At 42.6% G+C, this 14,870-nt stretch overlaps 1 protein-coding gene across 1 annotated transcript in view; it reads right to left on the reverse strand.

The window, feature by feature from the left end:
• Positions 1–274: 274 nt before the first annotated feature.
• slco5a1b (solute carrier organic anion transporter family member 5A1b) overlaps positions 275–14,870 on the reverse strand; it is a gene marked incomplete at its 5' end in the record, with an annotated part of 168,472 nt that continues 153,876 nt past the window's right edge. The window contains 4 exons of the mRNA XM_079238112.1: positions 275–463; positions 1,988–2,061; positions 6,265–6,329; positions 9,032–9,091. Of these exons, the coding sequence (XP_079094238.1) occupies positions 392–463; positions 1,988–2,061; positions 6,265–6,329; positions 9,032–9,091 (271 nt within the window). The 3' untranslated portion in view covers positions 275–391. The remainder of the gene's footprint in view (positions 464–1,987; positions 2,062–6,264; positions 6,330–9,031; positions 9,092–14,870) is intronic.

The following is a 14,870-nucleotide window of genomic DNA, read 5'->3' on the forward strand; positions in this document are numbered from 1 at the left end:
AAGAAGTGGAGGAAGAGGAGGAGGAGGAAGGGAAGAAGTAGAGGTCAGAGGAAGAAGGGAAACGAGAAGGAATGAAGGGCAGAGGAAAGGAGGAAATAATAAAGGACAGGGTGGGTAAAGTTAGACGGGAGAGGAAGGAGGGAGGAGACGAGGGGAGGAGACGACGGGAGGAAAGACGAGGGGAGGAAAGACAAGGGGAGGAGACGAGGGGAGGAAAGACGAGAACAAAAATGAATAACGACCGGACCGATGGAAGAAAAGGGAGACTGGAGAAATCTGGGATGGGGAACGAGGAGACAGGGAGCGAGGAGACAAAATGGAAGCAAATGGAGGCGCCGGGAGAAGGAAAACTATGAGGACGGGAAGGAGGACCATCAGAGAGGAGGAGCTCCTACTGAGGAAGAGCCTTCAGGATGGCGTTCACTTCCTCCGCGACGGTCGTCAATGCAAACTCAAACTGGTCCTGAAGACGAAGAAAAGGGCACAACGTAAACAAACATAGTTCAACAACCAATATTGATGACCGATATTAACAATGCAGACACTTCCCAGGGCTTTAAAAAATACCACAACTTCCTCCACATGTTTGAAAGAAAATATTTGAATCTCTAGTTGGTTTAACTAGATTAAAAGTGAAAAGAAATTTTGAATTATTTCTCGTAAAGATGCAACTGTGAAAACCTTTTATTTTGACGTATTTAGAGGTCATGTTTCGAACACCGACACGTTCGTTATATATATATATTTTTTTTTTACTGCATCACTGCAGGAAGAGGAAGATGAAGAGCTCAGACGTCATCGTCCCTCATCGAAGTCTAGGAGATGAAATGTGAGCGCTGAGGCCGAGACTCGTGACCACGAGGGGAATCAACGGGGGAGCATTCATGGCTTAATAAAGCCTGGGTCGATGCGGTGTTTCTCTCACACACACACGCACATACACACACATACACATGCACACGCCTGGGCTTTCCTTTGTAATTATGTTCACACATCAGCCGGTAATTGAGGTTTACAGAAGAAGGACTCCGGTCTTGAGGCTGAGTGTGATTCACAGAAATAAAAGTATAAAAGTGTGAATAAAAGTGTGTTTAACTTTTTGCGGGCCGCTTTTATCCACAATGGAGAAAACCCCTCCAATTAAAATACTTTTAAAACTATGAAGTCAGGACTTCTGCAGCTCTTAGCACCTGTTTAAATTATGCACGTATCCTCTGTGATCTGAGACTGTAATACCCGTTCAATTACTTTTAAGAAATCTATTGATCTTGCCCTCCCCGCCCACTCCTAAAGAAAAACAATATGCAAGCGTTCCCTCGATGTGACGCGACATCAAAACGGTGTTTATTTTTGTCTCCGTTCGCTTGATGCAAGTCTGGTTTGTCAGATCAGTGATCGGACTCTTTTATTCTGTTTGACAACATTAGCCTTTTAGTGCAATGACTCATATACATATATATATATATAACGGGGTGATGAAGTCAGAAGAAAATCTGATGAAAATAACTCATTTATGTGCTTTAACTATGGAGCGACAGCCGTGAGCGGATTAGCCTAGCTTAGCATAAACACTGCATGTAAAGCTCACTATTTATCGTGTCGTGTGTGGTTTTATTCAGTTTTAAAAACAATGTGAAACCACAAAAAAAAAAAAAACACGACCAGAGAAATCTCAAGGTTCATGATTAATAATGGCCGGCCAATCAGACGCAAATGTATCCTTCTGGCACAAATAGAATACGTTTATATATATATATATATATATATATATGTTATGTTTTTCTTGTTATGAAAATCGATAAACCACACTATGAATGTATGAAATGTTAGATTGTTTAAATAAGTTCAGTTTTTTTGCAGTGCATCATATATTGGCCTCCCAGCCACTCTGTTTTCAGATTCACGTGTGTGTGCGTGTGTGTGTATGTGCGTGCGTGCGTGCGTGTGTGTGCGTGTGTGTGTGTGTGTGTGTGTGTAACTGTGTTACCTTGGTCTGAACCATTCCCGGCCTCTGGTCCCGCAGGTGCTCCAGAGTCGCTGCAATATCAATCTCCTTGGCGCCTGTCACATACACACACAGAGAAATACACACACACACACACACACACACACACACACACACACAAAGAGAAACACACACACAAACATAAGAATTGTTGTTGGATTGCGTTCAAAGCGCCGCCGCAATAATCCAGCTAACATTTGTCAATCTGGTGTTTTTATACCCGCTCCCTTTAGAACGGGAAAAGGCGGATTACATTCATCCTCTATACACACACACACACACACACACACACACACACACACACAGTCTCAAAGAAACCGATCCGATCCTCGTTGAGGGGAGAGAATGCAGCTTTAACACATGAAGCATAGACTTCTACACAACCAGAGGAGTCACACCCTGGTGGTCAGGAGAGAGAATGCAGCTTTAACACATGAAGCATAGACTTCTATACAACCAGAGGAGTCGCCCCGTGGTGGTCAGGAGAGAGAATGCAGATTTAACGAGCATTTAAAGATACTTAGATCCAAAGCAAGCATTAAACACAATAAACATACAACATATGTTTGTTGTATTTCTGCTTTTACCGTTTCATAAAGACACAAAAATCAGTGAAATTAACTACTACGAGATTACTTTAATCTATTATAGTAACTGCAAAATATTCTGCCCCAGTATTTAATAAAATTACCGTAAAAATAATCTTTTTTTGTTATTTATTTTATATCATAGAGGAACATTGGGCCCATTAATGAAACATAATGCTGTATGAATAAATTATTGTGGCTTTCTTTCTAGGGAAGAACATTTCTTTTAATGGCCTTACGTCATCTCATAACTTCTAGCTCCAGGTGCACAACCGCTCGTTTAGGACGGGGGGAAAGGAGAAAGACGATTTGAAAAGACTAGGAAAATAGACATTAAAAGAGGGAAGGAAGAGAGAGAGAGAGAGAGCAACACTTACATTCACAAAAGAACAAGAGAAAGGAAAGAGATTCTGTGTCTCGACACATAATGACAAGTCTTTTTTCACGTCTTTTTTTCACGTCTTTTCCTTGCCTGCGTGCGGAGGAGAGGGAACGGAGGGAGAGCTGCTCATTCACACCGGTTCATTATTCTGTCTCACAGGTTCTGTGAGACCTTTTTTGTCTTTTTACAACACAAAAGACTCCAGTCGAGCTGCAACACGCTGCTCACTGCTTTTCTTTGGGGGGGAGGTGGGCTTAACAAGCCGAGGGGCTATTGTGCAGCTTCTGATAAACCTCAAAATGGACCGTATTAATATATATATATTATATATATATATATATATATGTATATATATATATATATATATATATATATATATATATATATATATATATATATATATATATATATATTTATATTTCGCTCTTTGTAAAACTCTCCCTTGAAGAAGATGGGGGGTAAAGCATGAAAAAAAAAATAGAGGAATGGGATTACAAAAAACGGCCTCATTCTTAACTTCCCTTCTCTTTAAGACCCTCGCTTCAGGGTGGAGGTTGAGGAAGAGGAGGGGGGGGGGGGGGAGAGTAAAAGAAAGACCGGGCCCTTGAGGAGGAAGAGGCCTGGCTCACAAGCTGGACCTGGGAGGAAAAAAAGAATGAAAAAAGAAATGGATAGATGCTGAAAAGCTCTCTGGCCCTCGATGGGATTCATGCGATTCTTAAGATGAAGAGAAGAGTGGCGGGTGGTGGAGGAGGAGGAGGAGGAGGAGTAGGAGGAGGAGGAGGAGGGAGATCAAAACGTGAGAACCACAGCAACACCTCCTCAACCTGGAAACACCGACATCATCCTGGGACGAATTCGCAATTCAGTCCATGGGAGGGAGAGAGAGAGAGAGAGAGAGAGAGAGAGAGAGAGAGAGAGAGAGAGAGGGATGTTCTTTGATCAGGATGGAGGAAGCCTGCAAACCTGGGGGCCTCTAGCTTCTCAGGACAAACAAAAAGCTCCAGAACGCGGGCGGTGAAGTGGAGGGAAAAGCAGCCGAGGAGATTTCATGAAGCTTAGTTACTCACAGAGGTCGATTTCTACAACGTGCACTCAACACAACTCATACACAAAAACAAGAAGAAAAAAAAGACAAAACCAGCAAAAAACGACTCAAAATAACTGAAATGAGACACAAAACAAACAAAAAACACACAAAACACACACTGTGTTCTAGTAATAATGTATATTTCTAGTAATAATGTATATTTGGGCTATTAGAACCCAACTTCTTCCAACTTTTAAGGCTAAAAACAATATTTTGCATGCACAAGGTACAGAGTGACTTGATCTTCATCATCATCATCATCAGACGTGAACGCAGCGAGCTGACGAAACTCAAAATGGAAGCTGTGTGTGTTTCGTTTTCATGAAAAGTTTCCCGTCAAACGTCGCAGAGATTTCATGCCGAGTTATGGGCGCTGAAATCCAGCTTTTGATGCTCACTAAAGCTCACACACACACACACGCACGCACGCACACACACACACACGCACACACACAGAGATGCCTGCAGAAAGCCGGTGCGCTGCAGGAACTCGTCTAAACGCCTGAAGTGAGCCAGCTTTTATATTTTCTTCTGCACTTCCTGATCTCTGAAATCAGGTCTGTGTTCAACACGAGCTGAAGAGATTTGAACATTTTGTTCTACGACGTTAAAATAGGTCAGTAAAAAAAAAAAAAAAACCCTCTGCTGAGTTTAGAAGTTTTTACACGTCTTTAAAAAATGTGAGACGACTAAACGTCCTCACAGGAACACTCGTCCTCCTCCAGCTCAGCGGAGGAGACGAGGAGTCATGTGACCGCGGAGGAGACGAGGAGTCATGTGACCGCGGAGGAGACGAGGAGTCATGTGGTCGAGGAGGAGACGAGGAGTCATGTGACCGCTTTACAGCCTAACGTTAGCTTCTTCACTTCTGCTGATTGTGTAAAATCATAAAAGTGCTTTTTCGTTGGTGGTAATTGGGTGTCTTTTAGGGCTGCAAGCCAGAGTAGTTGGATTGCATAAGAACAAAAAAAAATAGAAATGACACTCAACATTATAAACTTGGCAACTGTAATATTTGTTCCAGATGCTGAGATTTTGGAAACTGGGCTGGAGAAAATATTATAAGTCGATAGTGAGAGCTTTTCTGTTTGAGTACATTTGGGATTCACGATACACAGAACACACACACACACACACACACACACACACACACACCAGCTCCCACTGCCCTCGGCCCTCTCTCCCCGGCCCCTGGGTCTGTGAAGGGGCCCCACGATGCCCGACTGACGCTTTGATCTGGAATTAAAGACCCAGGAGCTCGTTCTGCTACAGCACCACCACCGTGGGACACTTCATCACACACACACACACACACACACAAAGGAACAATACGCTATGCGGACACACACACACACACATGCGTGCAACATCTGTAAAAAAACTGCTGTGAGTCCGGACATCTAGAAATACCATCAGAAACATTTTTAGAGAACATTTGACGTATGACGTCATTTCACCATCTTTACATAATACTAAAGTTCTATAAGTTATACTGACTTCACTCTTTAGTCATGAAAACCCAGCTAGCTACGAGCTACAAGCTAAGAGCTACGAGTTACTAGCTAAGAGCTACAAGCTACTAGAGCTTCGAGCTAGGAGCTACGAGTTATGAGCTACTAGAGCTACGAGCTACTAGAGCTATGAGCTACAAGCTAAGAGCTACGAGCTACTATCTACGGGCTACTAGAGCTACGAGCTACTAGAGCTATGAGCTACAAGCTACGAGTTACAAGCTACGAGCTACTAGAGCTATGAGCTACAAGCTAAGAGCTACGAGCTACTATCTACGGGCTACTAGAGCTACGAGCTACTAGAGCTATGAGCTACAAGCTACGAGTTACAAGCTACGAGCTACCTAAATAGAAACAACTCAACCACACACGGTGTCACTGAGGACGGGTCGTGAGCTCGAGCTTAAAAGACAGAACTAATCATATTAAAGTGACAAACGGCCCCCATGTAGTATACCATAATTACTACACCGTGTTTATTATATCGAGCTCTAATTGCCCACTGACACGTCAGAGAAAGTGTTCAAGGTCAACGCCGCTTCAGTTCAAACACGTCCACCTCCTTTCCTTCCTCTTCGCTCAGTCTCTCTTTTGATCATCGCACAATAGACTTCTTTTTTTTTTATCACTATGGTACAGAGGGGAAAGAAATGAAGAAAAATTACGAAAAACTGAAAAACAACACCCACCTTTAGCCATCTTGTTGAGGACCATGTCGATCAGGACGTACGTCCCACTTCTTCCCGCTCCGTCACTGCTCAGGTGGGCGAGAGACCAAGACGCAGAATGGAGGTGGGAGGAGAGAGAGAGAGAAAAAAAAGTATGAATTAAATGAATCAGTGTGTGAAATTATTATTACTTAATCAGTTAATGTGTTACATTTATATTGCTCATTTCTTTTTCTTTTTTCATGATTATAAATATTTGTAATATATATATATATATATATATATATATATATATATATATATAATCTCTAGATACATTATCCCGTTATATGTCAACGAATCACGTTTTTATTGGATGAGATATTGAGCGCTTGATATTGAGCGCTTGACGCAGCGACATGAATCAACTGTCGTTCCCTTTTGTTACTCTCTTTATATGAAATGTCATAAAACATAAGTCTGAGCCTCCATAAAGTCTGAAGGTTAAATCTTAACATCTGTCCTCTGTGCATGTTGCTCTGTAAAATGTCACTTTTCAAAATGAAACGATCTGAACCGGATCTTAAACATCCCATCGTGTTGTTTTACAGGCAAATAAAAACACAAAGTCACTTTTCACTGTTCCCTGGGTGTATTCTTCATCAAGTATATGATGATGCAGGAGTCTGCGGCTGCTGATGCAAAATTAGAATAAGATTGAAAACCAGTTAAAAAAATTCAAAAATTGTGTTAACAGGCATTTAGAAAAAAACTTGGCAGCATTTCTGGGAAGTCATTCAGTCCCTCTGCTGCTGCACAGTTCAGTTAAAGCATCTGAATAACACACACACACACACACACACACACACACACACACACACACACACACACACACACACACACACTCTCCATTATTCGTGTTATCGGGTGTTATTTGTGGTGTTAAGCAGGTTTATGAGTCTTCTAAAGCTCTTTCGAGGCGATGAAAGACTTCAAAGGCAGAAGCTGGAATTAGCATCAAAATATAAACTACATTTTCCATTTTTTATTATTTGACACGGATATAAATGCACGTTCTTCTAGTCTAAAAATAAGAGTCTTTACTGGTGTTTTTGTCACACAGAATGTGAATATCACGCAGCACAAAAAGCAACGTACCAGATCCTCTCCTTCCGTTCTCACCTTTCACAATAAAAGCCTGAGACACGTAGCAGTTGCAGGCGAGTCGGCTGAGCTTTTGCTTTATAAATACTAAGCACAACGTGGCGGATTGACACCTTTATTCACGGTGTGAAAACCTCAGAAAAATATTGCTTCTTTGTGTTGTGATATTTGCGTTCTGTGTGAAAGTATGAATTAGTATTAAAACATATATTGTTGTGCAAATATTCTGTATCCTGGATTTGTGTGGAAGTGTGGAAAATTGATGTCTGCAACCCGACCGGTCAATTTCATGGGCTGCTGTGTAACCCAGCAAACTGTGTGTGTGTGTGTGTGTGTGTGTGTGTGTGTGTGTGTGTGTGTGTGTGTGTGTGTGTGTGTGCGCTGGCATGCGTACATACTTCCTGAATATTTCATCTTCACTAAGGACTTGGTTATTTTTTGCAAGCTCCCACCCACACACACACACACACACACACACACACACACACACACACACACACACACACACACACACACACACGATGGCAGTAATTGAGCATCACCAGCGCAGGATCAGAGAGTGTTTGTTTGTGTGTGTGTGTTCCACACAAATACAATAACTTTGATTTCAGGTAGTTTGTGTGTGTTCATGTGTGTGTGTGTGTGTGTGTGTGTGTGTGTGTGTGTGTGTGTGTGTGTTGTACAGACTATTACGGCGTGATTAGATCTGTCGTATCTCAGCACCTCACTAGCATCATTACAAGGCGATCAAAGATGTGTGATGTGTGTGCGTGTGTGTGTGTGTGTGTGAGCCTGAGGGCTGTGAGTAAACACGTCAAGATGTCTGCTGCCTTCTCTCACTCTATTTAAAATGAGAGACTCAGAGCGAAGGAGAGGCAGAGAGAGAAGGAAGGGAAAGAAAAATACAGGACAGAACAAAAGGAGACGGGAAAAAGAGAGAAATAGTAAAAAAAACAAATTAGAATAGACGGAGAAGTTCTCTGAATGATGTGTGCGTGTGTGTGTGTGTGTGTGTGTGTGTGTGTGTGTGTGTGTGATTGTTCTATTCCAGCAACCTCTAAAGTCTCACTGTGTTTCTTAACATGTCCTGTTTACTCGTCAGATCGCTCAGGGTTTCGTACTCTGGTGCAGCTCGCGAAAAAGTACGATTTCATCATCCGGGAAGATTAATACGGCGTATTAAATAATAGATCACTGAGCGGAGGAGCGAGCCGACAGACGTAACCGCCATCCGTTAGGGAAGTTATTCCTTTGTCTCTAAATTCAATGTTTGCGGGATGTTTCCACACAAAGAAACTGGGATAGTTTTTATTTTCTGTGATGAAGTTATTTCCTCAGATGTGATAAAAAAAACACACACACACACACACACACACACACACACACACACACCCGTCTCTCGCTCTCACCAGTCGACACACTGCCCCCAGTTAAAAGTTTCCCTCCTCCGTGGACAGTTTGTCACAATTAAATCACAACTCTTGGGCACATTTCTCATGTCAAATGTTTGTCGTCCTCCACACGAGAACTGTCTGCTTGTTTGCTCATTAAGAACTTTCAAGAAGAAAAAAAACCCCAATGTGAGCTTGAGCCCATTTGAAGAAATGAAAGGAGAAGCAGCGCAGACGGCTGTAGTTGTTATCACACTTGCCTGCAGTGGACTATGATAGGACACGAGCGGCCCCGGTAGCACTTGTTAACTTTTCTGTAAAAAAAAACACAGAACAGAAAAACGAGCTCAGTGTTAACGTCACACAGAAATACACACAGTCAGTACATCATGTATCTGGGCTTTGACAAGAAACCACCACAGAGAACAGCATGCATAGCCTTGTTAAGTCCCTCATTCATGAGGTACAAATAGACAGGCATGTTTCTGAGGAGGGGAGAGTTGCACAATTTTGCACAATGTTTTTTTAACATGTTTAATGTTAACATATGATTATGTAGTATTGTATAGAGACATACAGTTCACCTATATACACCTATACGTCACAATGTATCGCCACAATGTATCGTCACAATGTATCGTCACAATGTATCGTCACAATGTATCGCCACAATGTATCGCCACAATGTATCGTCACAATGTATCGCCACAATATCGTCACAATATTGTCACAATGTATCGCCACAATGTATCGTCACAATGTATCGCCACAATGTATCGCCACAATGTATCGTCACAATGTATCGCCACAATGTATCGCCACAATCGTCAAAAAGTTTGTTCTTTGGTTTTACGATGAACTTATTGAGAGCGATTATTTTTCATACTGTCACTTTTTTTCCTTCCTGTTTTTGTCCTACTTGTTTGGTGCAGCAACATAATCAGTCCCAGCGGCTCACAGTGGTTTATTAAAACACTTAAAGTTATTATTGCTATATAATAACTTTTTTTATGTGAAAAACCTGCTTCCAAACTGTATCCTCAAATGAAGAAACGCTCTCTTTTCTCAGAGTGCTCATGTCTTATTTAGCTATTGACAGGTCTTGAAGATGCACAGCTGAAACCCAATCAACACAAATATCATGAAAGGGTTGTTTTTAAAGATTGAAAACCATCCCATTGCTGTTTGTTAATATTCCACAGCACACAAGATGGATTTGCATTCATGGTTCTTTCAAACATGCGTAAAGACGGCGAGAGCCGCCTCAAATTGCCCGTCCCCCTTTTAAAAAAGAAATGGTGGTAAAAACTTGACACATTGTTCATCAAAATGCACAGCAGCCTCCACAAACAGCGAGCTCCTATCTGAGCCAGAAGCAGAGAGCCGTGAGTTTGATCCCAGCTGGAAACCGTCCCTGATTCTATTTCATGGTGATAACTCCAAATAACAACATTCAGCAGGAACATATTATGTAAAGGGCCTGTGTGTGTGTGTGTGTGTGTGTGTGTGTGTGTGTGTGTGTGTGTGTGTGTGTGTGTGTGTGTGTGTGTGTGTGTGTGTGTGTGCGTGTGTGCGTGTAATCCATAATGCATCACTCAGTCAAGGAAAGAAAGTGAAATTTGTGACTTTCATTTCCTTGTACCATCCTTGTAAACATATTTTCCACGTTTCAATTTTTTCCCCCCAAAACCTTATTTTTAGTGAAACATTTTTTTAGGAAGTATTTGTTAGTCTGCAGAATATCTCAAAAACCTAATACATTTAAATGAGATTTGTCAGAAAGTTGTGCCAAGGTCATCCTTAGATCATGCAATGACAGCGAGGAAGACCAGAGATGTGGTTGAAAGGCCTAGAAAAGGCGAAACAAAGAATAAAATTGCTGCTTCTATAACAAGAACTGCAACAATGTGGCGTTTTAAGGAACAACTTTCATGTTAAATTGACAATATTTGTGTCTATTTTGGGCAGCAGGTTGTTTCCCGAGGCCAAGAGAGGAAAACACGCGTGGGAACATCACCAAAAAGAAAGAAAAAAAAAGAAACTTCGCCCACGTTCATCCTCCACCACACCAAAATTGAACAAGTCAGAGCTCGCTGCAGACAATTAAAAGTGACGTTACCATGGAAACAGCCGGCAGAGAATCACCGACCCTGGCGGTGGGTGTACGGAGGGGGTGGGGGGGTGGGGGGGAGGGAGTCTCGGAGGAAACGCCCCAAAAGAGATTCAAGCTTGACGGAGTAGAGACAGGAGAGACAGAAGAGAGAAACCGATAGATGGAGTGGAGGAAGAGGGAGAGAGAGAGAGAGAAAGAGGAAGAGGGAGAGAGAGAGAGAGAGAGAGAGAGAGAGAGAGAGAGAGATGACGGACCAGACCACACAAAGCCAGATAAACAATACACTTTGGGACAGTTTCACTGAATCTGCAGCCCGCCTCACTAATTAAAACTGCAATTTTGCGAGTGACAGTCATTCATAAAAAATGCCAAACAGATAAGCAAAGGTGTCAAGTCTATCTGATGGATCTCCGCAATGTATCGCCACAATGTATCGCCACAATGTATCGCCACAATGTATCGCCACAATGTATCGTAACAGTGTATCAATGTGTCGTCACAATGTATCAATGTATCGTCACAATGTATCAATGTATCGTCACAATGTATCGTCACAATGTATCGTCACAATGTATCGTCACAGTGTATCGTCACAGTGTATCGTCACAGTGTATCGTCACAATGTATCGTCACAATGTATCGTCACAATGTATCAATGTATCGTCACAATGCATCGTCACAATGTATCGTCACAATGTATCAATGTATCGTCACAGTGTATCGTCACAGTGCATCGTCACAGTGTATCGTCACAGTGTATCGTCACAGTGTATCGTCACAGTGTAACTTCGCAATGTAACTTCACAATGTATCGTCACAATGTATCGTCACAATGTATCGTCACAATGTATCGTCACAATGAATCGTCACAATGTATCAATGTATCGTCACAGTGTATCGTCACAATGTATCGTCACAATGTATCGTCACAATGTATCGTCACAATGTATCGTCACAATGCATCGTCACAATGTATCGTCACAATGAATCGTCACAATGTATCAATGTATCGTCACAATGTATCGTCAGTGTATCGTCACAGTGCATCGTCACAGTGTATCGTCACAGTGCATCGTCGCAATGTAACTTCGCAATGTAACTTCACAATGTAAAGTCACAATGTATCGTCACAATGTATCGTCACAATGAATCGTCACAATGAATCGTCACAATGTATCAATGTATCGTCACAGTGTATCGTCACAATGTATCGTCACAATGTATCGTCACAATGTATCGTCACAATGTATCGTCACAATGAATCGTCACAATGCATCGTCACAATGCATCAATGTATCGTCACAGTGTATCGTCACAATTTATCGTCACAGTGTATCGTCACAGTGTATCATCACAGTGTATCATCACAGTGTATCGTCACAGTGTATCGTCACAATGTATCGTCACAGTGTATCGTCACAGTGTATCGTCACAGTGTATCGTCACAGTGTATCGTCACAATGTAACTTCGCAATGCAACTTCACAATGTAAAGTCACAATGTATCGTCACAATGTATCGTCACAATGTATCGTCACAATGAATCGTCACAATGTATCGTCACAATGTATCGTCACAATGTATCGTCACAATGCATCGTCACAATGAATCGTCACAATGTATCGTCACAATGCATCAATGTATCGTCACAGTGCATCGTCACAGTGTATCGTCACAGTGTATCGTCACAGTGTATCGTCACAGTGTATCGTCACAGTGTATCGTCACAATGTATCGTCACAGTGCATCGTCACAGTGTATCGTCACAGTGTATCGTCACAATGTAACTTCGCAATGTAACTTCACAATGTAAAGTCACAATGTATCGTCACAATGTATCGTCACAATGTATCAATGTATCGTCACAGTGTATCGTCACAGTGTATCGTCACAATCTATCGTCACAGTGAATCCTCACAGTGTATCGTCACAGTGTATCGTCACAGTGTATCGTCACAGTGTATCGTCACAATGTAACTTCGCAATGTAACTTCACAATGTAAAGTCACAATGTATCGTCACAATGTATCGTCACAATGTATCGTCACAATGTATCGTCACAATGAATCGTCACAATGTATCAATGTATCGTCACAGTGTATCGTCACAATGTATCGTCACAATGTATCGTCACAATGTATCGTCACAATGAATCGTCACAATGTATCGTCACAATGAATCGTCACAATGTATCGTCACAATGTATCGTCACAATGTATCGTCACAATGAATCGTCACAATGTATCAATGTATCGTCACAGTGTATCGTCACAATGTATCGTCACAATGTATCGTCACAATGTATCGTCACAATGAATCGTCACAATGTATCGTCACAATGTATCAATGTATCGTCACAGTGTATCGTCACAATGTATCGTCACAGTGTATCGTCACAGTGTATCGTCACAATGTAACGTCACAATTTAACGTCACAATGTAACGTCACAATGAAACGTCACAATGTAACGTCACAATGTATCGTCACAATGTATCGTCACAATGTATCGTCACAATGTATCGTCACAATGTTCCCGTCTGGAAGAGATAACGAAAAAGCAAAAGTAGCCAAGCTTTGTTTCTCTCTCACAGCAACACGAGACAAGTGTTTATTTTCAGGGTTTGTCCAGCCTTTAACAATATTTTCCGGGCTCCAAGAACACCCGGCGAGAGTGTGGACGACGGATAGAAGGATAAGAGAGAGAGAGAGAGGGTGGGTGAGAGAGAGAAAGACAAAAGCATGAGCGGAAGGGAGGCATGGCGAGAGAGAGGGAAGGAGGAGGAGATTGAAGGCAGTCAAGCAAACCATGAGCAAGCAAAAAGGCGAGAGGTCATCTCAGGTCACCGGGCACAGCGAGGAGAGAGAGGAAGGAGAGGAAAAGAAAGGGAGAGCAGGAGGAGGTGTATAGGGAGAGAGGGGGTCCATGAGGCCCCATGGTTGCAGAGTCACAGTCTCCAATGATCACTTTTGTGACTATGCAACTGGGCTCATATTACTAGCTGCAACATCACAAAAATGACACTGGCAACCGCTAGTTAGCTGGTAAAACAGGAGGGTGGGGTGGGTAAGCGATGCTTTTGGGCGCAGTCAGTCAGTTGTAAGTGAGGGTAGCCGAGCATAAAGGAAGGAGAGGTCAGCCGGCCTCCTCGAACCGCCGAGGTGGAAAAATAAAAAGCCCCCCCAAAAAAAGAAAAGAAAGCAGGGGCAGAGGGGAGGTGGGTTTTGTTCCATATCCGCCGCAATGAAAGTGAAGAATATCTCTGTGCTTCATCCATTGTGTTCTGACCCCACCGCCCCGGGAGTGAAGGCAATATCTCCCAACTGATGGTGGGTGACGCCCGCCAGACCCCAAATAATAGCCGCAACCACAAGCTCCCAGTCTGGATACATCATCTAATTGATGTGCGCCACCGGGGCCCGAGACATAAAGCCGGGTCGGGGTCTATCAGCGGAGAAAATCCACAGTGACTCAGAGGGAGAGGCGACTCTCGTCTAATAGGCAATACCGTATATCAGTTTAAAAGAGGTAGAGGGAGGGTGAGCGGGCGATAAAGGATCACTCCGGCAGAGTTCATCCCGAATTACGCCGGGGAAAATGCCCAGGACGGTTGAGGGGATAGAGATATTTCTTTGCCTCGGCATATCACGGTCCCGAGGCAGAACTCCTGGAGAAGTGAGAGGTTTAAAGGTATTAAGGCAACTCAAAGTATTTGTGGTAGAGATGAGGGGGGACCTTCTATTTAACCTCTGTGACTTTTTGTTTTTTAAACAAACAAAAACGCGTCCACGACCGTCACTCGTAGGTTCGTCTATGCCGCCAAGCAGAAGGAAAAAAGGCTAAACGATGATCGTGGTGCGTTTCAGGACCTCCGGTTTGCGGTCCGGTTACACATCGACTTAGAGAACATTCCCTTTTTTACCACATTTTCAGTTACTATCACACAAGTGGACTCTTTTCCAAATAAAAGCCAGGCTTTGTT

The sequence above is a fragment of the Taurulus bubalis genome (genome assembly GCF_910589615.1).
Source record: "Taurulus bubalis genome assembly, chromosome: 1".
Classification (NCBI taxonomy): Eukaryota; Metazoa; Chordata; class Actinopteri; order Perciformes; family Cottidae; genus Taurulus; species Taurulus bubalis.